General features: G+C 40.6%; 1 protein-coding gene and 1 long non-coding RNA gene across 4 annotated transcripts in view; one reads left to right on the top strand and one right to left on the bottom strand.

Moving 5' to 3' along the window:
• The window catches only part of rgs17 (regulator of G protein signaling 17), a 38,628-nt gene extending 24,941 nt beyond the window's left edge, over nt 1–13,687 (bottom strand). Inside the window, exons 1-2 of one of the 3 annotated variants that reach the window (XM_029765148.1) lie at nt 13,505–13,687; nt 6,721–6,855 (exon numbers count right to left, since the gene is read on the bottom strand). In XM_029765148.1, the coding sequence (XP_029621008.1) occupies nt 6,721–6,723 (3 nt within the window). In that variant the 5' untranslated portion in view covers nt 6,724–6,855; nt 13,505–13,687. Of the gene's footprint in view, nt 1–4,036; nt 4,268–6,582; nt 6,856–13,504 lie in introns of those variants that run through there. The other 2 variants (XM_029765146.1, XM_029765145.1) reach the window with 2 other exon arrangements.
• A 12,165-nt stretch (nt 13,688–25,852) lies between these two features.
• LOC115200861 (uncharacterized) lies at nt 25,853–27,246 on the top strand. Its single transcript, XR_003879621.1, has 3 exons — nt 25,853–25,925; nt 26,565–26,623; nt 26,750–27,246. It is a non-coding gene; the product is annotated as an uncharacterized LOC115200861 (long non-coding RNA).
• The last annotated feature ends 706 nt before the right edge of the window (nt 27,247–27,952 follow it).

Here is a 27,952-nt window from a genome sequence, read left to right as displayed (position 1 = left end):
CACACACACACACACACACACACACACACACACACACACACACACACACACACACACACACACACACACACACACATAGCAAACACTGAGGGAGATGTGTGAGGTCTCACATGTCTTTACACACGAGCAGAAGATGCTCAGTCTGTGCTACATTATGCGTCTGCTGTGAGTGCCTAAATAGATACCAAAATAAAAAACATGCATAGCAATTTACCCCTCAAAAAACAGAAAGGTACAGTTGAAGTCGGAAGTTTACATACACTTTAGCCAAATACATTTAAACTCAGTTTTTCACAATTCCTGACATTTAATCCTTGTAAAAATTCCCTGTCTTAGGATCACCACTTTATTTTAAGAATGTGAAATGTCAGAATAATAGCAGAGATAATTATTTATTTCAGCTTTAATATCTTTCATCACATTCCCAAATGGGTCAGAAGTTTACATACATTCAATTAGTATTTGATAGCATTGCCTTTAAATAGTTTAACTTGGGTCAAACGTTTTGGGTAGCCTTCCACAAGCTTCCCACAATAAGTTGGGTGAATTATGGCCTATTCCTCCTTACAGAGCTGGTGTAACTGAGTCAGGTTTGTAGGCCTCCTTGCTCGCACCCGCTGTTTCAGTTCTGCCCACAAATTTTCTATAGGATTGAGGTCAGGGCTTTGTGATGGCCACTCCAATACCTTGACTTTCTTGTCCTTAAGCCATTTTGCCACAACTTTGGAAGTATGCTTGGGGTCATTGTCCATTTGGAAGACCCATTTGCGATCAAGCTTTAACTTCCTGACTGATGTCTTGAGATGTTGCTTCAATATATCCACATAATCTTCCTACCTCATGATGCCATCTATTTTGTGAAATGCACCAGTCCCTCCTGAAGCAAAGCACCCCCACAATTTAATGCTGCCACCCCCGTGCTTCATGGTTGGGATGGTGTCCTTCGGCTTGCAAGCATCCCCCTTTTTCCTCCAAACATAACAATGGTCATTATGGCCAAACAATTCTATTTTTGTTTCATCAGACCAGAGGACATTTCTCCAAAAAGTACGATCTTTGTCCCCCATGTGCAGTTGCAAACCGTAGTCTGGCTTTTTTATGGCGGTTTAGGAGCAGTGGCTTCTTCCTTGCTGAGCGGTCTTTCAGGTCATGTCGATATAGGACTCGTTTTACTGTGGATATAGATACTTTAATACCCGTTTCCTCCAGCATCTTCACAAGGCCCTTTGCTGTTATTCTGGGATTGATTTGCACTTTTCGCACCAAAGTACGTTCATCTCTAAGAGACAGAACGCGTCTCCTTCCTGAGCGGTATGACGGCTGCGCGGTCCCATGGTGTTTATACATGCATACTATTGTTTGCACAGATGAACGTGGTACCTTCAGGTGTTTGGAAATTGCTCCCAAGGATGAACCAGACTTGTGGAGGTCTACCATCTGTGGAGGTCTTGGCTGATTTCTTTAGATTTTCCCATGATGTCAAGCAAAGAGGCACTGAGTTTGAAGGTAGGCCTTGAAATACATCAACAGGTACTCCTCCAATTGACTCAAATGATGTCAATTACCTTATCAGAAGCTTCTAAAGCCATGACATCATTTTCTGGAATTTTCCAAGCTGTTTAAAGGCACAGTCAACTTAGTGTATGTAAACTTCTGACCCACTGCCTAAAGTAGGTAAATGCCTTTGTATCCTACTTTTGTTGGGTTTCACAATGGTGGTATTGCACACAGCTATTGCACTGCAACCTTTAGGCTAGCTTATGTCCACTTGTTTACTCCCCTTCACACATAAAGGCCTAATAAGCTATAGACAGGCCCTTGATTTGTGCTCCTTGTCAATGGGGACAAACATAATATGTTTCTCTGTTACAATGATATACAGTTGAAGTCGGAAGTTTACATAGGTTGGAGTCATTACCCCGGGGCGGCAGGGTAGCCTAGTGGTTAGAGCGTTGGACTAGTAACCGAAAGGTTGCAAGATCAAATCCCCGGGCTGACAAGGTAAAAATCTGTCGTTCTGCCCCTGACCAAGGCAGTTAACCCACTGTTCCTAGGCCGTCATTGAAAATAAGAATTTGTTCTTCACTGACTTGCCTAGTTAAATAAAGGTAAAATAAATATAATAATGTAGTAACAGAAAAAAAAGTGTTAAGCAAAATGTATTTTATATTTGAGAGTCTTTAAAGTAGCCACCCGTTGCCTTGATGACAACTTTGCACTCTCTTGGCATTCTCTCAACCAGTTTCATGAGGTAGTCACCTGGAATGCATTTCAATTAACAGGTGTGCCTTGTTAAAAATTAGTTTGTGAAATGTATTTCCTTCTTAACGTGTTTGAGCCAATCAGTTGTGTAGTGACAAGGTTGGTATATAGAAGATCGCCCTATTTGGTAAAATACCAAGTCTGTACTATGGCAAGAAAATATCAAATAAGCAACAAACAAAAAAACAGCAATCCATCATTACTTTAAAGCATGAATGTCAGTCAATGTGGAAAATTTCAAGAATTTTTAAAGTTCCTTCAAGTGCAGTCGCAAAAACCATCAAGCGCTATGATGAAACTGGCTCTCATGAGAACCGACACAGGAAAGGAAGACCCAGAGTTAGCTTTGCGGCAGAGGATAAGTTCATTAGAGTTAACTGCACCTCAGATTGCAGCCCAAATAAATGCTTCACAGAGTTCAAGTAACATCTCAACATCAACTGTTCAGAGGAGACTGCGTCAAATCAGGCCTTCATGCTCGAATTGCTGCAAAGAAACCACTACTAAAGGACACCAATAACAAGAAGAGACTTGCTTGGTCCAAGAAACACAAGCAATGGACATTAAACCGGTGGAAATCTGTCCTTTGGTCTAATGAGTCCGAATTTGAGATTTTTGGTTCCAACCGCCGTGTCTTTATGAGAAGCAGAGTAGGTGAACGGATGATCTCCGCATGTGTGGTTCCCACCGTGAAGCATGGAGGAGGGGGTATGATGGTGGGGGGGTGCTTTGCTGGTGACACTGTCAGTGATTTATTTAGAATTCAAGGCACACTTAACCAGCATGGCAACCACAGCATTCTGCAGCGATACGCCATACCACCTGGTTTGCGCTTAGTGGGACTATCATTTGTTTTTCAACAGGACAATGACCCAAAACACACCTCCAGGCTGTGTAAGGGCTATTTGACCAAGAAGGAGAGTGATGGAGTGCTGCATCAGATGACCTGGCCTCCTCAATCACCTGACCTCAACCCAATTGAGATGGTTTGGGATGAGTTGGACTGGAGAGTGAGGAAAAGCAATACAGGTGAAGCTGGTTGAGAGAATGGCAAGAGTGTGCAAAGCTGTCATCAAGGCAAAGGGTGGCTACTTTGAAGAATCTTAAATATAAAATATATTTTGATTTGTTTAACATTTGGTTGGTTACTACAAGATTGTGTTATTTCATCGTTTTGATGTGTTCACCATTATTCTACAATGTAGAAAATAGTAGAGATAAAGAAAAACCCTTGAATGAGTAGGTGTGTCCAAACTTTTGACTGGTACAGTATATATTTTTCTTTTACCAAAAAATATATGGGGGATTGGAAATGATGAGGACAATTACATTGATGGGAGCTACAATCTACCCCCCCCCTGAAAAACCAAAAAATGGCCTATTGGGAACATCCCTAGGAAATAAGAGGAGCAATTTTGAAAATATGTGCTAACATTGGATTCTTTCTGGTACTTATTTCAGAGAATGGTTACTATCACCACGATTATTAACATCCTGGTAAGGAATGGTACAATAATGCTTGTTTCAATCAATCCCAAAGAACAGATCATTATTAATATAATTATAATAATTATGACAGGTTAATAAATACCATTCTGCACAATCTGGGTGTGGAACACGGGCCCCAAGTACTGTAGATGGTACATGTTGGCTAAACTTAAAAAATAAATGTCTTCTCTGCTCTCATTTGATCTCTCCTGTGATTCTACTTCATTTCACTACTTTTAAACTTTGCTCTTGAATCCCAAAACTATTAAATAAAGGATTGTCTTACCTGCAAAGTCATCATTCAACTTTTGCTCCGTATTTATGGACACTAACAATGAACAGTGAGAATGTTGTCTGTCTCTCTGTGTGGCCTACACTTTGACATTCATGATAGGGGTCATATATGAACCAATAAACCAAACATGCAAATCCTGAGTTGGTCACTTGAGCAGCCATCGGTTATTCACCTTCTACCGGTGGAAAACATGCACATTGATGCAAAATACAGTGACAAACACCTTTGTTCTAGCTGGGGATATGTCCAAGCCACTGAAAAGAAATGCAAATAAAGGATCCCTCCATGTGGAAAGACAAATATAGGCTTAGCCAAAGAACCTAATTTTCATTCTGCATCTCCATCATTTTGGCCAGGATTAATTTCTTATTTTAATTCTATTGTCGAACTACAGTGAGGAGAAATTCTATTCTATTAGCCATTTGGGAAATGTAATGTCCTTTGATCTTGCTGTGGCACAAAATACAGCAGAGGCACACATCATTTTGTTCAATGGCAAATAGGACTCTCTTTAAATGTAAGGCTAATTTATTCAATATTAACAGCTCATGGTCCTAGCCGTTCTAAAGCAGCAGCCAGTGATGCAGAGCAAGGGTTACGGCCCACTGCACAAGAGGATCCTCCTCCGCCTGCCACTCTCCAGTCTCCACCCAGAGAGGTCATGCATTACCAGGACTGGTAGTGCATGACAAAAAAGCCTTAAATTAGATCTACTACATTTATGCTGTGACTGTCAGAATAAATTAGTCTACACCTGTCTGATGCATACAGCTGAAGAGAATTCAGAGAATTCAAATACTGTAAAACTTAAATCAAATCAAAGTTTATTTTTCACGTGCGCCGAATACATCAGGTGTAGACCTTACAGTGAAATGCTTACTTACAGGCTCTAACCAATAGTGCAAAAAAGGTATTAAACGCCTAGTCTGAAATTGCCGCCTGTCCCTATAAATAGCCTGGCAACGGTACACATTTCAGCGAATTAACGCACGTTTCAAATAAACGCATGGTCTAAATGAATTGTTTACGAGGTTCACATGTATTACCATGAATTGTTTACAAGGTTTAACGTTTGATTTGTTACATTAAATAATTCAGTAATGACTAGACAAAATTATGGCAATCAGCGTTTTTATCGCCATTATGAAACTGCTAGCCATTGGCTGCTAACAGCTGAGAAACGCTAGATGACTGTTTTTTTTGCTTGCCAGTTAACAACTTCGGGAGTAGACCCCTAGAAATCTACCGATCGACCTCTAGTCAAAGTGGTGAATAATTATTCTGTCAAGGAAAAGTTGCTTATATTTTTTTATAGAGATACTAAGACAAAAGAAACGTGACACAGTGTGTAAATGATAACACATGAGTGCAGGAAATGAGGAAATGTATTAAAATGCTGGAAGTGAATGCTGGAATTAAACAATGAACTACGCAAATTAGAAACAATGAACTACGCAAATTAGAAACAATGAACTACGCAAATTAGAAACAATGAACTACGCAAATTAGAAACAATGAACTACGCAAATTAGAAACAATGAACTATGCAAATTAGCAAACGCTGTGTTCATTAAGGAAAGAGACACCTGGCTCAAATACAGTGCCTTCACAAAGTATTCACACCCCTAGACGTTTTCCACATTTTGTTGTGTTACAGCCTGAATTTAAAATTGATTAAAAGGTAGATTTCTTTGTTGCTGGCCTACACACAATACCCCACCTCAAAGTAGAATTATGTTTTTCAAAATTCTTACAAATTAATTTAAAAAAATGAAAAGCTGAAATGTCTTGAGTCAAGTAAGTATTCAACTCCTTTGTTATGGCAAGCCTAAATAACTTCAGGAGTAAAAATGTGCTTAACAAGTCGCATAATAAATGACATGAACTCACTCTGTGTGCAATAACAGTGTTTAACATGATTTATGAATGACTAACAGTTAATGTTCCTGAGTCTTAAATCTACTTGAAAATCTATGGCAAGACCTGAAAATGGTTATCAAGCAATGATTTGACAGAGCTTAAAGAATTTTTAAAAGGATAATGGGCAAATGTTACACAATCCAGGTATGGAAAGCTCTTTGAGACTTACCCAGAAAGACTCACAGCTGTAATCGCTACTTCTACAAAGTATTGACTCAGGGATGTGAATACTTATGTAAATTACATATTTCTGCATTTCAATAAATTTGTTACAATTTCAAAAAACATGTTTTCACTTTGTCATTATGGGGTATTGTGTATAGATGGGTAAGAAAAAAGTTATATTTAATCCATTTTGAATTCAGGCTGTAACACAACGAAATGTGGACTAAGTCAAGGGGTATCAATACTTTCTGAAGGCACTGTAGAAGGCCGTCTCTAATAAGCAAGCGCCTCGTGTTCAGTGATTTAAGCAAATAAACGCCTGGGCTATTAATTTAAGTTTTACGGTCGTAACATACAGAATTTCTTTCAATGATGTACAGATAAAATGTAATGAAACTTAACAGTCACATTCACTACTATAAGGTCTTGGAAATCTGTCCTAAGTAACCTACCATAAAAATTAGTCAGTTGCTTCCACAGACAGACCAGGCAGGTGAATCATGGCGTTGAGGTAAGTGGTTGGTTGAACTTGGGTGGGTTCAGAAGTAAAGCACTAGGGTGTGTCTACAGGGTAGTATTGTTGTTCTCACCATCCCTGACGGAGGGCCAGGAAGTGAGGAGGGATAAGGAGGACAGCGGTTTCCGCCTGGGTCTCAGCAGAGTTCAGGGACTCAGTGGGTGGATCATTTGCAGTGTTGATCGCACGAGGAGCAACAATAAACCATCTGAAAAACACAAAAGAGAAATACAGTGCATTGTAATATTGTACAGACAGACAGTGGGTTTATATTAACCTTTGATCTTGTGCCACTAAAGTATTAGGCCAGGGGTGTCAAAATAAATTCCTGGAGGACCGTGTGTCTATGGGTTTTCGCTCCTCCCCTGTATTTGATTAATTAAGGTCATTGATTAATTAGGAACTTCCCTCACCAGGTTGTTTAGGTCTTAATTGGAAACTAATTGAAAGGAAACAACAAAACCAGCAGACACACGGCCCTCCAGGAATGTACATTTACATTTAAGTCATTTAGCAGACGCTCTTATCCAGAGCGACTTTTGACACCCCTAAATTAGGCTTACTTTTCACTCTTTTTTGGTGATTTGGAATAGCCTATTATATAAAACAAAATAGTACAGTCCACCAAAAATCTAGGTCTGTCTCTTACCACTGTGCATAATGTAGGATATATCCCAACAGTTTTAAAAAGTGACTGTTATAGACAGTATATCACATGTGAGTTTGTGTTCTACAGTTTTAGGCCTTTAGGCTAGCTATAGCATGGGCCTACAGTATGTTTGTATATTCCGACTGCAAAACTACTGCAAGCACATGACCGCAGAGGTCTAGATTGTCATCTCCTTGACAACTACAAACAGACACACTTCCTCATCTGGTTTCTAACGTGGCCTGGGGAGGGCCACTGTACAGTACCCTGCCTAGCCGAGATCTGTGTCAGAGGCTCAGGAGGTTCACAATAAAGACATTATTACATATACTCACAAGTCAAAATTAGCTTGGTCAGGAAACAGTGCCTAGTAGCCTAGGGAAGTTTAGTGGTCTGGGCCGCTGCATCCAGATTACATAGCCTATACCACAGCAGCATGGGTTTAAAATCAAATCAAATTTTATTTGTCACATACACATGGTTAACAGATGTTAATGCAAGTGTAGCGAAATGCTTGTGCTTCTAGTTACGACAGTGCAGTAATATCTAACACGTAATCTAACAATTCCCCAACAACTACCTAATGCACACAAATCAAAAGGGGTGAATGAGAGTATGTACATGTAAGTATATGGATGAGTGATGCCCGAGCGGCATAGGCAAGGTGCAATAGATGGTATAAAATACAGTATATACACGTGATATGAGTAATGTAAGACATGTAAACATTATTAAAGTGGCATTATTTAGAGTGCATTGTATGACGTGACTAGTGATCCATTTATTAAAGTGGCCAGTGATTGGGTCTCAAAGTAGGCAGCAGCCTCTCTGAGTTAGTGATTGCTGTTTAGCAGTCTGATGGCCTTGAGATAGAAGCTGTTTTTCAGTCTCTCGGTCCCAGCTTTGATGCACCTGTACTGACCTCGCCTTCTGGATGGAAGCAGGGTGAACAGGCTGTGGCTCAGGTAGTTGATGTCCTTGATGATCTTTTTGGCATTCCTGTGACATCGGGTGCTGTAGGTGTCATGGGAGGGCAGGTAGTTTGCCCCTGGTGATGCATTGTGCAGACTGCACCACCCTCTGGAGAGACTTGCGGTTGAGGGCGATGCAGTTGCCGTACCAGGCTGTGATACAACCCAACAGGATGCTCTCGATTGTGCATCTGTAAAAGTTTGTCAGGGATTTGGGTGACAAGCCAAATTTCTTCACCCTCCTGCGGTTGAAGAGGCATATTCACCACACTGTCTGTGTGAGTGGACCATTTCAGTTTGTCTGTGATGTGTACGCCGAGGAACTTAAAACTTTAGAATCTGGCCCACTGCTATTTCAGCAACCCTCTCCTCCATCTTTCCTCTCTACTTCTTTAATATTCAATAAACAAAAAATAGACATACGTAAAGAGTGGGACTGCCCCACTCCTTTAAAAAAAAGGAAGATAAAACCCTAAATGGTAGTCGAAGTAAAGGCTCTGCTAACATTGACAATACAGAAACAAGCTGCTGCACATCCTCAGGACCTCTCCGCAGTCGCAACAAAGGATTCATATCCCCACGACCTCTCCGCAGTCCCAACAGAGGATTCACATCCCCAGGACCTCTCCGCAGTCGCAACAGAGGATTCACATCCCCAGGACCTCTCCGCAGTCCCAACAGAGGATTCACATCCCCAGGACCTCTCCGCAGTCGCAACAGAGGATTCACATCCCCAGGACCTCTCCGCAGTCCCAACAGAGGATTCACATCCCCAGGACCTCTCCGCAGTCCCAACAGAGGATTCACATCCCCAGGAGCTCTCCGCAGTCCCAACAGAGGATTCACATCCCCAGGAGCTCTCCGCAGTCCCAACAGAGGATTCACATCCCCAGGACCTCTCCGCAGTCCCAACAGAGGATTCACATCCCCAGGACCTCTCCGCAGTCCCAACATAGGATTCACATCCCCAGGACCTCTCCGCAGTCCCAACAGAGGATTCACATCCCCAGGACCTCTCCGCAGTCCCAACAGAGGATTCACATCCACACGATTTCTCTGCAGTCCCAACAGAGGATTCACATCATTGCTTTCTATACAGCGAGTTGGTGGTGGTCGATCTATGGCTAGCGACAGCATCCATCTTCGAATTTGTTATTGCGAAGTTTGCGCATTCAAACCAGTCGCCAATGGTCAAATCGCTGAATGTCTCCTTACGTCCCCTTCTTCCATTGTAATTGAATGATTTACGGTAGCTTAGTCAGTCAGTGTTAAACAACAAGAATCTTCCATAAGTGAGATGTAGCAGGAACTTTTTAAAGTTGTAGTGGCTAGCCTAATTGAGTGTTCAACCACATTTCCAACCATTCATTGTGTGGGTCCGCTTAGTTAGCCAGTTCAACCATTTAGCTTAGCCAATGGTGATGGTGAAGGTGTGCTCATGACTTAAATAGGGGAGACCCCTCACACCCTTAACTTTTTAAGGTATAGGGGGAAGTATTTTCATTTTCGGATGAAAAGCGTGCCCAGAGTAAACTGCCTTATACTCGGGCCCAGGGTCAAATATTTGCATATTATTAATGAGATTTGGATAAAAAAACACTCAGATTTGGGTAGAAAACACTCTGACGTTTCTAAAACTGTTTGAATGATGTCTGTGAGTATAACAGAACTCATATGGCAGGCAAAAACCTGAGAAAAATCCAACTAGGAAGTGGGAAATCTGAGAATTGTAGTTCTTCTTTTGAATCCCTATCGAAACTACAGTGTCTGTGGGGTCACGTTGCACTTCCTAAGGCTTCCATTGGCTGTCAACAGCCTTTAGAAACGTGTTTCATCCTTCTCCTGTTACTAGGCAGAAAATAGGAGCTCAGTCAATGAGTGGACTGCCTGGGACCAGTGAGTTGTTTACTGCGCAGGCACAATTGGTGCGCCGCTCCTTCTTTTTCCTCTGTAATGAATATGCTATTGTCCGGTTGGAATATTATCAACGTTTTATGTTAAAAAAAAGACCCTAAGGTTTGATTGTAAACAACGTTTGACATGTTTCTACGAACGGTAATGGAACTATTTGACTTTGTGTCTGGATTTATGCCTTTGGATAGTGATCTGAGCGCATGAATAAAACGGAGGTATTTGGACATAAATATGGAGTATTTCGAACAAAAATAACATTTCTTGTGGAAGTAGGAGTCCATTCTGACGAAGATCAGCAAAGGTAAGAGAATATTTATAATACTAATTCTGAGTTTAGTTGACCCCAGAACTTGGCGGGTATCTGTATAGCTTGCTTTGATGGTTGAGCTATGTACTAAGAATATTGAAAAACGTGCTTTCTCCGTAAAGCTATTTTAAAATCTGACACAGTGGTTGCATTAAGGATAGGTATATCTATAATTCTTTCAATAACTGTTGTACATTTTATCAACGTTTATGATGAGTATTTTTGTAAATTGATGTGCTCATTCACCGGATGTTTTGGTGGGAATACATTTTCTGAACATCACGTGCCAATGTAAAATGGGGTTTTTGGATATAAATATGACCTTTATCGAGCAAAACATACATGTATTGTGTAACATGAAGTCCTATGAGTGCCATCTGATGAAGATCATCAAAGGTTAGTGAATATTTTAGCTGTATTTTTGTTTTTTGTGATGCATGTCCTTGCTTGGAAAATGGCTGTGTGGTTTTTCTTGTGAAGTTTATGTCCTAACATAATCTAATTTTATGCTTTCGCCGTAAAGCCTTTTTGAAATCGGACAATGTGGTTCGATTAACAAGAAGTTTATCTTTAAAATGGTGTAAAATAGTTGATTGTTTGAGAAAATGAAATTTTTGCTGTTTTGTATTTCACTGGCTGTTGATAGTGTGTACCACGGGTGGGACGCTAGCCCATAGAAGTTAAGAACTCAATCTAGAAATATGGACAGACATTCTTTTCACATCTGGTATGATTTACGAATTTGCATTTCGCTAGCTGAGCTGTTTTATAAGAAAACGGCTGATATGAATCAAACACTATAGCTAGCTAGCAAGCCCTCCTCTGCGCCAATGTCATTGGGGCGTGGGAATGTCAAATTCGTATTTTTGTTTTATGTTAACTGTCATTGAAGTTGGGGGTTACTATTGGTTTCAGATCCGAGGCAAGAGAAATTGTCCGCCATGTTTTGTATTTTGGTAAGGGCTCAGAGCAGGGCCTAAAATTCACTTTTTGGTCTATCAGCCACTGTGGTAGGTAGATGAAAAAAAAATCTACCAGCCACTCAGATTTTTTAGCAGCCAAAATATTTTTGCCATAATTACTTAAAATGTAATGTGATATATTGCTAAATTTCATTAGATTTTTTTTTACCTGAGTCTTTTAACTAAAATATCAGATGAGAAAATGTTTATTTTTATTTAACCTTTATTTAACTTGGCAAGTCAGTTAAGAACAAATTATTGTATAGAACGATGACCTACCCCAGACATGCCCGGACAACGCTGGGCCAATTGTGCGCCGCCCTATGGGACTCCCAATCACAGCCGGATGTGATACAGCCTGGAGTAGGGGGCGACAACGGTAGCTAGCTTGGCCACCAGTAGACAAGACTACTTCGCCCCCACCTGTTAGGCACTGTTTTCCCACAGTTCTGTGAACGACAGCAAGGGCAGGTAGGACTCCAGTACACAGCAGGCGGGATAGGTAGCTAGCTAGCTAACGACAGCTAGACAGTGTCCTTTGCCCTTGCCTGTCAGGCACTGCTTTCCCGCAGTTCTGTTAATGACGGCGAGGGCAGGTGTTTGGAAGGTGGGAGCGTAGGACACTGTGTGCTAACTTGTTTGCTAGCTAGCTAGGAGGACTCCAGTACAGAGCAGGTGGGAGGCAGGATAGGTAGCAAGCTAGCACACCGGTAGACAGTGTACTTCGCCCACCTCCTGTCCGGCACTTTTTTCCCGCAGTTCTGTTAACGACTGTGAGGGCAGGTAGCTAGTTAGCTAGCTAGGACTCCGGTACACACCAGGCGGGAGGCGAGGGCGACACAGGTAGGTAGCTAGCTAGGACACCGGTAGACAATGTCCTTCGCCCATGAAAAGCACCAAAAATATTTATATTTCCCTTTTGACCACATTTGAATCGCAGAGACAATCAGGGGATATCCATACTATCAAGTGTAACACAAGCATGAAGATCACGTGCACCAATGGGATGTTCCTGCAGATACAGGAACGCCCTGAATTGCGGCTGCAATCACACACTATTGTGAAATTGCCCCCACTTCCTATGGAACGAAATTTCGCCTCCTGTAAGTACAGATTCTGGTTCAACCCTAACCAATGATGCACTTATCTACCTCCCTTGTCAGATGAACTTGTGGATACCATTTTTATGTCTCTGCATGCGGTTTGAATGAAGCTGCTAACTAGTACTATTGCAATTGCTAACAAGAATCAGCGCATCATGATGAAGTCTATGGCTAGCATAACGACCTCTTAACTTACGTCATACTGGATACAGACATAAAAATTGTATCCACGATTTCATCTGACTCTGGGGAAGTAGACAAGGGCATCATTGCCAAAATCCCGAAGTATCCCTTTAACCTTAACCACACTTCTAACCTTATGCCTAACCTTAAATTAAGACAAAAATAAAATATTTGTTTCCATGAATGTTTACGATAAGCCAGTAGCAAATTTGGACTTTGTGGCTGTCGTAACTTGTGACAACCCCTAGTTCGTTAATAACAAATAAACTGACTCGCCTAATTAAATGCATGAAGAAATAAGTTAGCTAATGAACTGTAGTACAATCGTACATTTTAGAGCTAAATACATGTTAAAGCATATGCATTCTTGTCATAACTTCCTAAAGCATTCGCAACATAGCGGTCGTTGCCTGCTGCTCATCCTTGGGTGTTTTGCATGGTCTCTCACTGTCTTGCAGCTGTGATTCGAAGAATCTGAACTAGCTAGCTAGCTAAATCATTGCAGGTAACGTCAGCTGCAAAGACAACCTGATTCCGCATGGCAAAACACCAAATTATAATGCAAAACCACTACAAAGATACGATAGTGCCTTATTGTCGCATCAAAAAAACTACGAATAACACCCACTTTCTGTATAGCTAGCTAGCCCTCCACCGTCAGACCGTTCTCATGTTCTGTGCTGCGAAGAGGCGGCAGCTAGCTACTGAGACTAGCATGGCTAGTGCTAGCTCGTGGGACATTTAACATAAGAATATCCATCATCTTACCCTTTTAATTCTGGTTGTCAGTCGTCTATAGTGGTTACTTTATATGTGTTTTATGTTGATGCTTGTTAGATCGCACAGTAAAGATACATCCTGCCGTATAATCTCCATCGGCGGTGTTTTTCTTCCATCCGCCCAACTTCAGCACCGACACCGAAACAGTTGATATACTGCGCATGCGTGCTACTGTCAGCCCAACGCTGGCCAGGCAGGGTGCGGGAAAGGGAGCTGCTTACATTGATTTTTCAAAGATGGAGAAGTAATATTGAAACATTTACTGTAAGTTTCCCAGTGTCTTTGCCACATAGATGGCCACCGGTTGGCACACCTTAATGTAGTCTGAAATACAGTTGCTAATTTCATTCTTACCCAAGTTTTTACAATTCCTGCTTACACCATTGGTTCGATACTTATGTCAATCTAAGCACAAGCTAGTTGTTGCTCAAGTATCTGAAACTAAAACATGTGTTTGCATATGGAATGTATACAATATTTTTCTGAACCAAGATGAACAATTGTTTGGCTCTAACAAGATATTAAGTATTCCCATCTTTAACAGAATGTTTTTTTTTTAATCTTGTGTTTGTAATCATTTGGATATTAAATTGCAATAGGAATAGGCATTTTGTATCACCAGCTGATTATTATAGAACACATTAAAACTTCAACATGATCTTAAACAATCTTATCATAAAATGGATGCAGACATTTAACAAAAATTAAATAATACGAGTGACATTTTTATAGAAAAGGTAATGATCTTTTCTCATATTTGCACCATAGAAGTACCCTGACAAATATCCAACATAAATGGGAATGAGAGTTTGTTCTCACCGGAGATAGAAAAGAGCCCTGTGTGCTTTCAAGCCCCTCCATCACACTTTACTAATTGTGGTTGATGTTGTAGACTACTATCTTTGTATGAGGGCTTCAGTGCCAGTGGACAGGTCATGTCTAGATGGGATACAACTTTTGTCAAATTGATGGTAAAAAAATTATTTTTTTATTTTATTTTTGCTAACCCTAACCCTTTTCCTAACCATAACCTAATTTTCCTAACCTGTTAAGTTAATTCTCCTAACCTGCTGCGTAAGTTCTAACCTGCTACAAAAATCTATTTGGACATAAACTGTATCCCTTCTAGACAAAATCCAGTGGACATTGCAGTTTCACTTTGTGAGAGATGGGAAGTGCAACAAATGTTTGCTCTAATCCTCCACTGGGAGGCATCAAAACCATGTTGCCTTCTAATTCCGATGACTACAATGGGTAAATCATGCCTATTGTTAAATGGAGGGCAATAGAAATTATATTCTGAAAATTCATGGTGTTACTGTATAATGTGATAGTAGTGACTCATTAAAAAGTATAGCCTATTTCTTCTGTACAACTCGAAGAGGAAATTATAGAGGCCTTATCATATTATAGAATACATTTATAAGGCCTAATGTAGGCTAATCAATACAGGGGTTAAGTAACAGTGAATGTCATTTCATTATGCCCAGTGGCATAACAACATCAAAGAATTAGCCAACCTCTCCCAAACTGAGGCAACCTTCCACAAAGAGGGTCTTAGACCAGACGATAGACATGGTGCAGCAAATGAAATGATCAAAGCAATATCAAAAGTAGCACAGTCCCTACCACCCAGCCCTGCTGCCCTCCTTTTTACCAGCATGCCCTGCTCCAACAGTCCAAGCCTGGGAAGTCTACAGAAAGCTACAGAAGGTGAAAACCCATAAGGCAGCGGGCCCAGATGAAATCCCAATTTATTATTTTTGGGGATTTTCTCATGATGTCAAGCAGAGGCACTGATATTGAAGGTAGGCCTTGAAATACATCCATAGGTACTCCTCCATTTGACTCAAATGATGTCAATTAGCCTATCAGAAGCTTCTAAAGACATGACATCATTTTCTGGAATTTTCCAAGCTGTTTAAAGGCACAGTCAACTTAGTGTATGTAAACTTCTGACCCACTGGAATTGTGATACAGTGAATTATAAGTGAAATACTCTGTCTGTAAACAATTGTTGGAAAAATGACTTGTGTCATGCTGTCACGTCCTGACCAGTATAGAGTATATTTGGTTATTGTAGTTTGGTCAGGACGTGGCAGAGGGTAGTTGATGTATGTATTATGGGGTTTGTCACTGGTCTATGTCTGTGTTTCTATGTCTAGTTGATTGGGGTTGGACTCTCAATTGAAGGCAGGTGTGTTGAGTTGTCTTTGATTGGGAGTCCTATATAGTAGGGTGTGTTTGTCTTTGTTTTTCATGGGTAGTTGTTTGAGAGCACTGCTTTTTGTTGAGCCTGCGTTCACTGTTTCATGTCGCTAGTTTGTTTATTGTTTTCTTCCGTGGTGTTCGCATTATTTTATAAATAAATATGTTGAGCACGAAACCCGCTGCGCCTTGATCCCATTCTCTCTACGACGACAAGCGTGACACATGCACAAAGTAGATGTCCTAACCGACTTGCCCAAACTATAGTTTGTTAACAAGAGATTTGTGGAGTGGTTGAAAAACAAGTTTTAATGACTCCAACCTAAGTGTATGTAAACTTCCGACTTCAAATTCCGACTTCAGATACCCCCTGTTTTTTTGGCTATCTGTACTTTACTATTTATATTTTGACTACTTTTACTTCACTACATTCCTAAAGAAAATAATGTACTTTTTATTCCATACATTGACACCCAAAAGTACTCGTTACATTTTGAATGCTTAGTAGGACAGAAATTGGTCCAATTCACACACTTATCAAGAGAACAACCCTGGTCATCGCTATTGCCTCTGATCTGGCGGACTCACTAAACACAAATGCTTCATTTGTAAATGGTCTGAGTGTTTGCAGTGTGCCCCTGGCTATCCGTAAATATAAAAAAACATAAAAATTGTGCCGTCTGGTTTTCTTAAAATAAGGAATGTTTTCTTATTCATACTTTTACTTTTACTTTTGATATTTAAGTATATTTAAGCAATTACATTTATTTTGATTACTAAAGTATATTTAAAACCAAATACTTTTAAACTTTTTCTCAAGTAGCATTTTACTGGGTGACTTTCATTTTTACTTGAGTTATTTTCTATTAAGGTTTCTTTACTTTTACTCAAGTATGACAATTGCGTACTTTTTCCACCACTGCTCATGCAGATCCTATTAAATTAATAGTATTATAATTCCTAATTCTATCTTGTAACTAACTAATAAATCGATAACCTAGGAAGGATGCACAGCACATGATGTTTCTGATTGTCATAATTAAATGGATTTGATTGATTAGACTGGCCTGAAATGACCTTTGATGGACTAGCCTGAAAGGACCTTTTAACGAGACAAGAACCATCAGCCACTTAGGATTTGCATTGAAAAGGTTAATAGTTCACTGACATTACTGTCTTCTGAAAACAGGAAAGTCTGTCAAATAAGTTATTAACTTTCTCAATAGCCAAACAATAATCAAATCATTATTAGACCCATGGTATTTACGGGAGGATAAGCGGCAAGAAGGGTAGAAGCAGTTGTTGCTTCTGTCGAGAAAACATAGGTTAATTATTTTCCTTGTCTTGTAAATATAACGAAGGTGGTTTGGAACAACGCCTGCGTGATAAGTAACCTTGCTTCATCACACGAGCAGGTGCTCAGGAGACCGGGGTTCAACCTGGCTTTAAAAAAAGTTTTGTGCCATGACTGGAATGGGTCAAACGACCACAAGGTCAAAGGAGAGTGAAGTGTAACGAAGGCGGATTGGAATCATGCTTGCATGATGAGTAACCTTGTCTGAGACCTGAAGACCTACATTATTAGCTCCACAAGCTAGGCTTTATCTCCTAACACAGTCTTGTGGTGCAGAGGAGATACAGGTTTCATTCACTGGCCGGTTTCCATTTGACAAATCTGACTATAACGCTATCCTCCTGGTTCCTGCTTACAAGCAAAAACTCAAACAGGAAGTACCAGTGATGCGCTGAATACGGAAGTGGTCCGATGAAGCGGATGCTAAGCTACAGGACTGTTTTGCTAGAACAGACTGGAATATGTCCCGGGATTCATCGGATGGAATTGAGGAGTTTACCACATCAGTCACCGGCTTCATTAATAAGTGCATCAATGATATCGTCCCCACAGTGACTGTACGTATCTATCCCAACCAGAAGCCATGGATTACAGGCAACATCCTCACTGTTAAAGGCTAGAGCTGCCGCTTTCAAGGAGTGGGACACTAATCAGGACGCTTATAAGAAATCCTGCTATGCCCAACGAACCATCAAACAGGCAAAGCATCAATACAGGACTAAGATAGAATCCTACTACACTGGCTCTGACGCTCGTCAGATGTGTCAGGGCTTGCAAACTGTCACAGATTACAAGGGACAACCCAGCCGTGAGCTGCCCAGTAACGCAAGCCTACCAGAAGAGCTAAATGCCTTCTATGCTCGCTTCGAGGCTAACAACACTGAACCATACATGAGAGCACCAGGTGTTTTGGACAACTGTGTGATCGCGCTCTCCGTAAGCAGATGTGAGTAAGACCTTTAAACAGTTTAACATTCTCAAGGCCGCAGGTCCAGACGGATACCAGGACGCATACTCAGAGCATGTGCTGACCAGCTGGCACGTGTTTTCACTGACATTTTCAACCTCTCCCCAACCCGGTCTGTAATACCTACATTTTTCAAGCAGACCACCATAGTACCTGTGCTCAAGAATGTCTAAATAACTATCGCCCAGTAGCACTCACATCTGTAGCCATGAAATGCTTTGAAAGGCTGGTCATGGCTCACATCAACACCATCATTCCAGACACCCTGGACCAACTCCAATTTGCATACCGCCCCAACAGATCCACAGACGACGCAATCTCTATTGCACTCCACACTGCCCTTTCCCCCTTGACAAAAGGAACACCTACTTGAGAATGCTGTTTATTGACTACAGCTCAACGTTCAACACCATAGTGCCCTCCAAGCTCATCACTAAGCTACGGACCCTGGGGCTGAACACCTCCCTCTGCAACTGGATCCTGGACTTCCTGACGGGCCGGCCCCAGGTGTTGAGGGTAGGCACGGGGGCCCCTCGGGTGCATTCTTAGTTCCCTTCTGTAATCCATGTTCACCCACAACTGTGTGGCCGTGCATGACTCCAACACCATTATTAACTTTGCCAACGACACGACGGTGGTAGGCCTAATCACAGACAACGATGAGACAGCCTATAGGGAAGAGGTCAGAGACCTGGCAGTGTGGTGCCAGGACAACAACCTCTCCCTCAACGTCAATAAGACAAAGGACCTGATTGTGAACTATAGAAAATGGAGGGCAGAGCACACCCCATTCACATCGATGGGGCTGTAATGGAGCGGGTCAAGAGCTTTAAGTTCCTCGGGGTCCACATCACTAAGGACCTATCATGGTTCAAACACACCAACACAGTTGGGAAGAGGGCACGACAACTTCTCTTCCCACTCAGGAGACTGAAAAGATTTGTCAGGGGCCCTCAGATCTTCAAAAAGTTTTACAGCTGCACCACTGAGAGCATCTTGACCGGCTACATCACCGCTTGGTATGGCAACTGCTTAGCATCCGACCGTAAGGCCCTAGAGAGGTTAGTGCGTAGGCCACGGCCCAGCACATCACTGGTGCTGAGCTCCCTGCCTTCCAGGATCTCTATACCAGGCGGTGTAAGAGGAAGGCCCTAAAAATTGTTAAAGCGGGCTGTCATGTGCCTTTTACTGAGGAATGGCTTCCATCTGGCCACTCTACCATAAAGGCCTGATTGATGGAGTGCTGCAGAGATGGTTGTCCTTCTGGAAGGTTCTCCCATCACCACAGAGGAACTCTAGAGCTCTGTCAGAGTAACCACCGAGTTCTTGGTCACCTCCCTGACCAAGGCCCTTCTCCCCCGATTGCTCAGTTTGGCCGGGCGGCCTGCTCTAGGAAGAGTCTTAGTGGTTCCAAACTTCTTCCATTTAGAAATGATGGAGGCCACTGTGTTCTTGGTGACCTTCAATGCTGCAGACATTTTTTGGTACCCTTCCCCAGATCTGTGCCTCAACACAATCCTGTCTCGGAGCTCTACGGACAATTCCTTCGACCTCATGGCTTGGTTTTGCTCTGACATGCATTGTCAGCTGTTGGACCTTATATAGACAGGTGTGTGCCTTTCCAAATCATGTCCAAACAATTGAATTTACCTCAGGTGGACTCCAATCATGTTGTCAAAACATCTCAAGGATGATCAATGGAAACAGGATGCATCTGAGCTCAATTTCGAGACTCATAGCAAAAGGTCTGAATACTTATGTAAATAAGGTAAGAAATTAAGAAATGCTAGCGGCCATGAGTAAATTCAAATGTGAGTTGGTTTCGGGGTGTGGTTTGATGTGGGTGTCTTGTGTGTGTGTTTGTAGGTGGGATGAGATAGCCAAATTATTTAGCAAATTAGCTTCAGCTGGCTGGTGTGCGACCTGACTTTGACTTTAGATTGCCTATCTCTGGGGCTAGTTAAGGACCGTTAATAAATACATGTAAATGAGACAATATTTTCATGTAGCACACCTTTAAGTTTTCTCATTAAATGCTTTCAATATTTGTATATGAATTTCTACAATTCATAGTTGGTTTGAGGTTTTTAAGTTTAGAGCTATTGGAATTTGAACATGTTGTCCCATGTACATTGTGTAATTTGCCAATGGTCCCTAACTAGCCCCAAAGGGATATTCAAAGTCAACCCAAATTTACCACAGGCATTACAATTGTGTTGCATGTAGCTGCACTCTGAATTGATATTTACTTGCCTGTTGCCAGCTGTGGGCATGTGGGCAGGATTGAAACACATCCAACCTTAATTTATGTTGTGATGCAGTCACAACCACAAGTCTCACACAACTCAGTTTTGGAGAAGACTGCATGACCGAAATTGTACTTTTTACACTTTGTAGTCAATTTTGATAGTAGAATAAATGTTTTTGACTCATATCGATGCCACATTGATATCTAACCGGTGCTGTAGGGGTGGGTGAGGGGTCAAGGGATGGGAGAGGTCCACTGTGATGTGAAATCTCAACTAAACACAGCAGACACCTCGTCACTCCAGGGGCTTCTTGTAATGCCAGCTACTTTCTAGTGCAGTATATTGTAGTTTTTATTTTTGTCATAAAAATGTGTCAGTAAAACGTAAGTGATTTGTGGTTATTTAATCTCATATCAGACTGAAATGTAAAAAAACATTTGATCAAAAGGCTCGGGACGAATGACGCCACTGGTTAAGGTACAAAGGAGCAAATGGAAGGTTGCAAAATGTGTTTCACTACATTGTGAGTCATGGTGTCATGAAGTGAACTTGTTTGCTACACAATAATAAATAAATATGAAAAACAAAGTGCTGGTGCCCTCGAATTAGTAAAAACTATAAGGTTGTGATGACTTGGTATAGATGCTATTCGAAAAAGGTAATCTATGTACTGGCTGGCATTAAAACACAGGGGATGATGGCCACCACTCAGTAAACAAAAAATGTATAACGATTAATAATGGAGCTTACTTTTCTTATTTAGTCAAAATAAAAACTTGTAATTAAAGAGAATAAAAATTCAGAATAGTTTTTTAGTTATGCAATATTCAGAATTTACTTAGCTTGCAAGCAGCTATTTTTCCTTTTTAATCATTGTGTTCAGAAAAAATGTATTACTCTCCCCAATACTGCGCAATTATTATGCTGCTCTAAGAGAAAGAATCGCTGAAAGAAAGTATTGAAATTGCACAAGTAAATTCAAAGAACAAAACTTTCCTTCAGTGAGTCTGAGTCATTGAAAAATTGGTAAAGATGATGGACTGAGGGGATGATGTCACAAGTGACTTTGAATGTCCTTGAATGTCCTTGTCAGGATGTTCTCACACAGAATTAAGATCAGGGAGGGACCATCGTTAATGTCAGGCAATCTGAAATTCACACATTAACAGAGCGTACATCCCGCCACTGTTTTAGTAAACAGCTGAGGGTTGGAGCTGGAGAAATGTAACCACTCTCAAATTGATAGGCAGAGCTATGGATGTAAGGACTGGCCATTTATGATACTGTATTACATTTACATTTAAGTCATTTAGCAGACGCTCTTATCCAGAGCGACTTACAAATTGGTGCATTCACCTTATGATATCCAGTGGAACAACCACTTTACAATAGCATTTGGATATTTCAAGTGAAGCTTTAGGGAAATAAAAGTTTGATTTCAATAAAATCCATTTAGTGCTATAATAGATCAACACTTAGGTTTTCAGTTTTGTGGAGCTGTTTATATTGCAATGAGTGGGCCTTAGGTGCCAGCGTCGTCAAGGTGACAGCTTCATCAGACTGAAATGAATGTGAGATGTTCATGAAGGAATAGCCACAGCAAAATGTGTTAATTTGCTTACTTAGAAATCAGAGGTATCTTATATTTCTTTAGAGAGTTGAAAGATAATTAAAATGCTGCTTGCTAATTGCATTGTTAAAGGCAATGAAGGTGACTTATGTTTTCATTTACTAAGCTTCCTTAATATTCTTTGTTTATAGACTTCAAACATATCCATACTTTATTCCTCTTTAATTGAGAGTACTTACCAGTTATGTGATGTATTTGGAGCATCAATTATATTGTAAAATATTTGCACATTATTCTTTTTAGAATTCTTCAAGCTCTGTCAAGTTGGTTGATGATCATTTCTAGACAACCATTTTCAAGTCTTGCCATAGATTTTCAAGCCGATTTAAGTCAAAACTGGAACTTTGCCAATCAGGAACATTCAATGTTGTCTTGGTAAGCAACTCCAGTGTATATTTGGCCTTGTGTTTTAGGTTATTATCCTGCTGAAAGGTGAATTGGTCTCCAAGTGTCTGTTGGAAAGCAGACTGAAACAGGTTTTCCTCTAGGATTTTGCCTGTGCTTAGCTCGATTCCGGGTTTTTTTCATCCTAAAAAACTCCCTAGTCCTTATCAAATATAACATTAATATGTAACGTATTGTGGATGCAAGAAAGTGAGTAAAAGTTTAACAGCTTGACATGAACTATAGCATCTTTAGTCTAAGTTTCACACACTACAGAGCCTGTCTTGAATAGGATTCATACCCTTGTAACTGAATGGAATGTTTGATCCAGGGCAAATTGAATAGTTACCAATATGCTATACCTTTGATTTGATTTCCACCTCTAAATATGCTGTAGTCAATTCACACAGCAAGGGAGCAGGCTTAGCTGATTTATAGAGGGTAGCGATTAAAATGAAGTCCTGGAATCTTGTTCAGTGTCCAAGGATAACAAGGTTTGCTTGCAGTTTCATGCTTTCAAACATAATGATAGGCTCAGAATCCCCCAGATGAAATCATCCCTCTCTCTTATCCACTTGACATTTCATACGGAATACAGATGAGATGTCTGTCACACACTATCGTACTGAATCTAGTTTGACATCCACAGCCTATGGACAAAGATACGGCATGAAATGTATTAATGACATGAAAGATGAACTGCAATATGACATATTGAACCAAAGCAGGGTAGCTTCCTACTTACAGAAATTGGCATAAAGAAGTTCAATCTGCCTAAACTGCCACTACAGGCCCTTCCCAAATGTGAACAGAGATGATAACAAAATCTATTTTATTAAAGGTTACAACAAAACCAAAGCAATCAAATGCATTGCCTTTATAATATACTGTCCCTCCATGGCAACTCAATTAACTCACTTTTAAATGTCCTTGTGTAAACAAAAGATTTGTCCTTAATCATTGATCCTCATCATTTGCTTGTGGATATCAGGTCTGGGCAGTCATTCTCTTCCTCATTCAAGCAAATAAATTCAAACCATACAGATGCATTCCAAAGCCATTGTTCTTAGCAATCAGGGAAATGCAGATTAAGCTTCAAATTAGAAAAGAAAATCCCCCACCAAAAACAAAACCTCACTGCTCGCCTCAAGGCACCCATGCTTTCACAAAAACTAGAAAACAATCTGGCATTTGGAATCCCTTTCGGAAGAGAGAGAGAGAGAGAAAGGGCAAAAAGCCATGCACTATTGAAAAGCCATGCACTATTAGAAAAAAAGGGTTACTTGAGGTGTATAGAACCTTATGATTCTTTGGATGAGTTTAAAGAACCCTTTACTGAAAAAGGTTATATATATACAGTGCCTTCAGAAAGTATTCATACCCCTTGACTTATTCTACATTTTGTTGTGTTACAGCCTGAATTTATAAAAAAATGAAATACAGATATATCTCATTTTCATAAGTATTCACACCCCTGTGTCAATACTTTGTAGAAGCACCTTTGGCTGTGATTACAGCTGTGAGTCTTTTTGGGTAAGTCTCTAAGAGCTTTGCACACCTGGATTGTACAATATTTGCCAATTATTCTTGAAAAAAATCTTCAAGCTCTGTCATGTTGATTAATGATCATTGCTAGACAGCCATTTTCAAGTCTTGCCAGTGACTGGGTGTATTGATACACTATCCAAAGCCTAATTAATAACTTCACCATGCTCAAAGGGGATATTCAGCATCTACCAATCGGTGTCCTTCTTTGCGAGGCATTGAAAATCCTCCCTGGACTTTGTGTTTGAATCTGGACTTGAAATTCACTATTTGATTAAGATACCTTACAGATAATTGTATATGTGATGTGTAGAGATGGGGTAGTCATTCAAAAATCATGTTAACCACTATTACAGAACACAGAATGAGTCAATGCAAGTTATTATGCGATTTGTTAAGCACATTTGTACTCCTGACCTTATTTAGTCACCCCGCTCCCCCGCTCCTCCGCTCTCTCCACTGGTTTCCAGTTGAAGCTCGCATCCGCTACAAGACCATGGTGCTTGCCTACGGAGCTGTGAGGGGAACGGCACCTCCGTACCTTCAGGCTCTGATCAGGCCCTACACCCAAACGAGGGCACTGCGTTCATCCACCTCTGGCCTGCTGGCCCCCCTACCTCTGAGGAAGCACAGTTCCCGCTCAGCCCAGTCAAAACTGTTCGCTGCTCTGGCACCCCTATGGTGGAACAAGCTCCCTCACGACGCCAGGACAGCGGAGTCAATCACCACCTTCCGGAGACACCTGAAACCCCACCTCTTTAAGGAATACCTGGGATAGGATAAAGTAATCCTTCTAACCCCCCCCCCCCCTTAAAAGATTTAGATGCACTATTGTAAAGTGGTTGTTCCACTGGATATCATAAGGTGAATGCACCAATTTGTAAGTCGCTCTGGATAAGAGCGTCTGCTAAATGACTTAAATGTAAATGTAAATGTTATTTAGGCTTGCCATAACAAAGGGGTTGAATACAGACAAACAAAATTCCACTTTGACATTATGGGGTATTGTGTGTAGATCAGTGTGACACAAAATCTAAATGTAATACATATTAAATTCAGGCTGTAACACAACAAAATGTGGATAAAGTAAAGGTGTATGCTGTGTACCCAGTGAAGGCAAACAACCTTGAGGATGATGTCTCTTCCCCCTTGTGTAATGGGGATTTTAGACAACAACAGATAACAAAAGCTAAGCCAGTCACATCAAATTCTGAAATGACAGCTGATTATCTCTGTTTTCATTTGTTTTAGCTGTTTTGCATTGATATTTATATTCATATTAACGATTCTGCTGTATGATTTTGCCTGGTCAGAAAAATGGCTAGCTGATGTCTGACACCATTAGCTCTCTATGGCAGAGGGGGAGATGGAATTCATAGTTTGCAACATTGTTGCCGAGGTCTGAGTGACAAACAACAAGGTTCATAGAAACAGGGTGTGTTCGAAAGTGCGCTCTGGGCGTTCGTACATGCAGAGCAATGTACTGTAAGATTTAAGTTCGCTCTTGGAGCGTTCAGAGCGCACACTGCACTGGACACTGGCCGAGGAATAGCGTTGATCCGAGCATTTTGACCTCACAAAGGCAGTCAAGCACCCAAGCTAACAGGCTAAAAATGGCTACCTTGCTAGCTACTTCCAGACACAAATGAGAGAACACCTTACTCTGACCATTTAACTCGCCAGAGAAGAGCTGGTTAGGCTGTTTTCATGTTATCTGGAGTTGGTGACTGTAACTGTGCTGCTGGCAACAATTTAATGATGTTGTTTTGCTGAGTTCACTGACACCGGTCATATATTCAGTGAGTGTTGCATGTTCGTAAATTCATCAGTTATTCTGCGCTCTGGCACACTAAGTGCTCTGGAATCGGAGTAGATAGCCAGAGTGAATTTAGGAATGCACCCTTAGATCAAAAAGATGTTACATTTATAGAAAATGTTGGTCAATTCAAAATGTAACTGCCATTCCTATTATAAAACCAACTGCCATTCCAGCATGACCATTCAAGGGGATGATTGTTGAACCAACTTGGAAGTAGCCTACCAATAAGCACATTATTTTTCAATGTATTAAGGTAAGCAAAGTTTATTATTTATTTCAAATATATGAGACCAAAGTCATATGATAAACTATAGGCTTGATAAATAAAGTTGAAACTTGATTAGAATGTGAGCATGTTTGTAAACTTAGCTAGCTAAACAGAAAAAGCAAGGCCACTTTAGGCTAATTCACCACTTTACTAGCTAGCCAGCAAACTCTTTCAAATAAATATTATTTGTTATTATGGGATATGCCAAATACAGCTACAGACCCAGCCTGACATTGTCAATTAGCAATTGTTACTTTTATTTCAGTATTTCAATGTGGAATTCATTGAGGGGACTATGTTGTGCGGCAGGTAGCGTAGTGGTAAGAGCATTGGACTAGTAACCGAAAGGTTGGTGGATTGAATCCCCGAGCTGACAAGGTGAAAATCTGTCGTTCTGCTCCTGAACAAGGCAGTTAACCCACTGTTCCTGGGCCATCATTGTAAATAAGAATTTGTTCTTAACTGACTTGCCTAGTTAAATAAAGGTTAAATAAAAAAATGTATAAATGAAAATGTTTCATGAAGCCATTAGAAGACTGAGGTATGTATAAATGATTTATAATAGATTATGTATAACATGTTTTGGTGATTCAATAGCCTCTGCTCTGTCTGGCATTAACTTAGAACTATCAGAGGCTGAGGATCTCTCTTTTGGCTGCTGCTGCTACTGACAGCCACTGCTTGTAAGTTGTTCTTCTACATCTTAATAATTATGTCTGCATAGGCTTTTGTCTTCGTTTTGGCAGATTAACTCAAGCTTATTTCTGAAGATTAATTTATGTTTTTGCTCCTTTTTTCTTCTTCTCTAGAACCAGTCTTGCAACAACCCATACTGTACTGGCGGAAGGCTGCCTAGCGGTTTATGAGTGGTTCCTGATGCAGGAGTTTGACCTGTGGCCGAAAAGTGGAATTGATCTAACAATTGGAGGGCTGCTGCACTGCAGCTTGAACCTATGCTCGTCTCAACTGTATGTGTGAGGTCTGCTGTTTATGGGGGTTGAGAATGGAGCAGAAGACACATTTTTGTTGTTCATTGTAACTAATGGGCAAAGTTGTATTGGATTGCATTGTATTGTATTCTAAAGAAGTCAGCCAGGGTTGACATGGGCCATCATTCAAACAAAGAGATGGCTCCCTGGCCACCAGTGCAAATTTTCAAACTATGTTTGAATATAATGACAATACATTCCTAAAACTATGCTGGTATATTTTTTTCCGTTATTGAATAGTTTATTAAATGATGCTGTTAGTTAAAAAATATTACTATTTAATAGTAGCAGCCATAATTCATAAAATGGCACCATGCAGGATTCTATATGGAATCATTTTATTTATTTATTTTATTTATTTTATTTAACCAGGTAGGCAAGTTGAGAACAAGTTCTCATTTACAATTGCGACCTGGCCAAGATAAAGCAAAGCAGTTCGACAACATACAAAAACACAGAGTTACACATGGAGTAAAACAACATACAATCAATGATGCAGTAGAAAAAAAATAAGACTATATACAATGTGAGCAAATGATGTGAGATAATGGAGGTAAAGGCAAAAAAAAAAAAAATGCCATGGTGGCAAAGTAAATAAAGTATGGCAAGAAAAAAACACTGGAATGGTAGATTTGTAGTTTGAAGAAAGTTAAAAGTTAAAATATAAATAATATGGTGCAAAGGAGCAAAATAAATAAAATAAATAAATACAGTAGGGGAAAAGGTAGTAGTTTGGGCTCAATTAAAGATGGGATATGTACAGGTGCAGAGATCTGTGAGCTGCTCTGACAGCTGGTGCTTAAAGCTAGTGAGGGAGATAAGTGTTTCCAGTTTTAGAGATTTTTGTAGTTCGTTCCAATCATTGGCAGCTGAGAACTGGAAGGAGAGACGACCAAAGGAGGAGTTGGCTTTAGGGGTGACCAGAGAGATATACCTGCTGGAGCGCGTGCTACAGGTGGGTGCTGCTATGGTGACCAGTGAGCGGAGATAAGGGGGGACTTTACCTAGCAGGGTCTTGTAGAT

The sequence above is a fragment of the Salmo trutta genome, chromosome 10, assembly GCF_901001165.1.
Source record: "Salmo trutta chromosome 10, fSalTru1.1, whole genome shotgun sequence".
NCBI lineage: Eukaryota > Metazoa > Chordata > Actinopteri > Salmoniformes > Salmonidae > Salmo > Salmo trutta.
The sequence above is the reverse complement of the archived record's forward strand: the minus strand, read 5'-3'. Positions and strand labels throughout refer to the sequence as shown.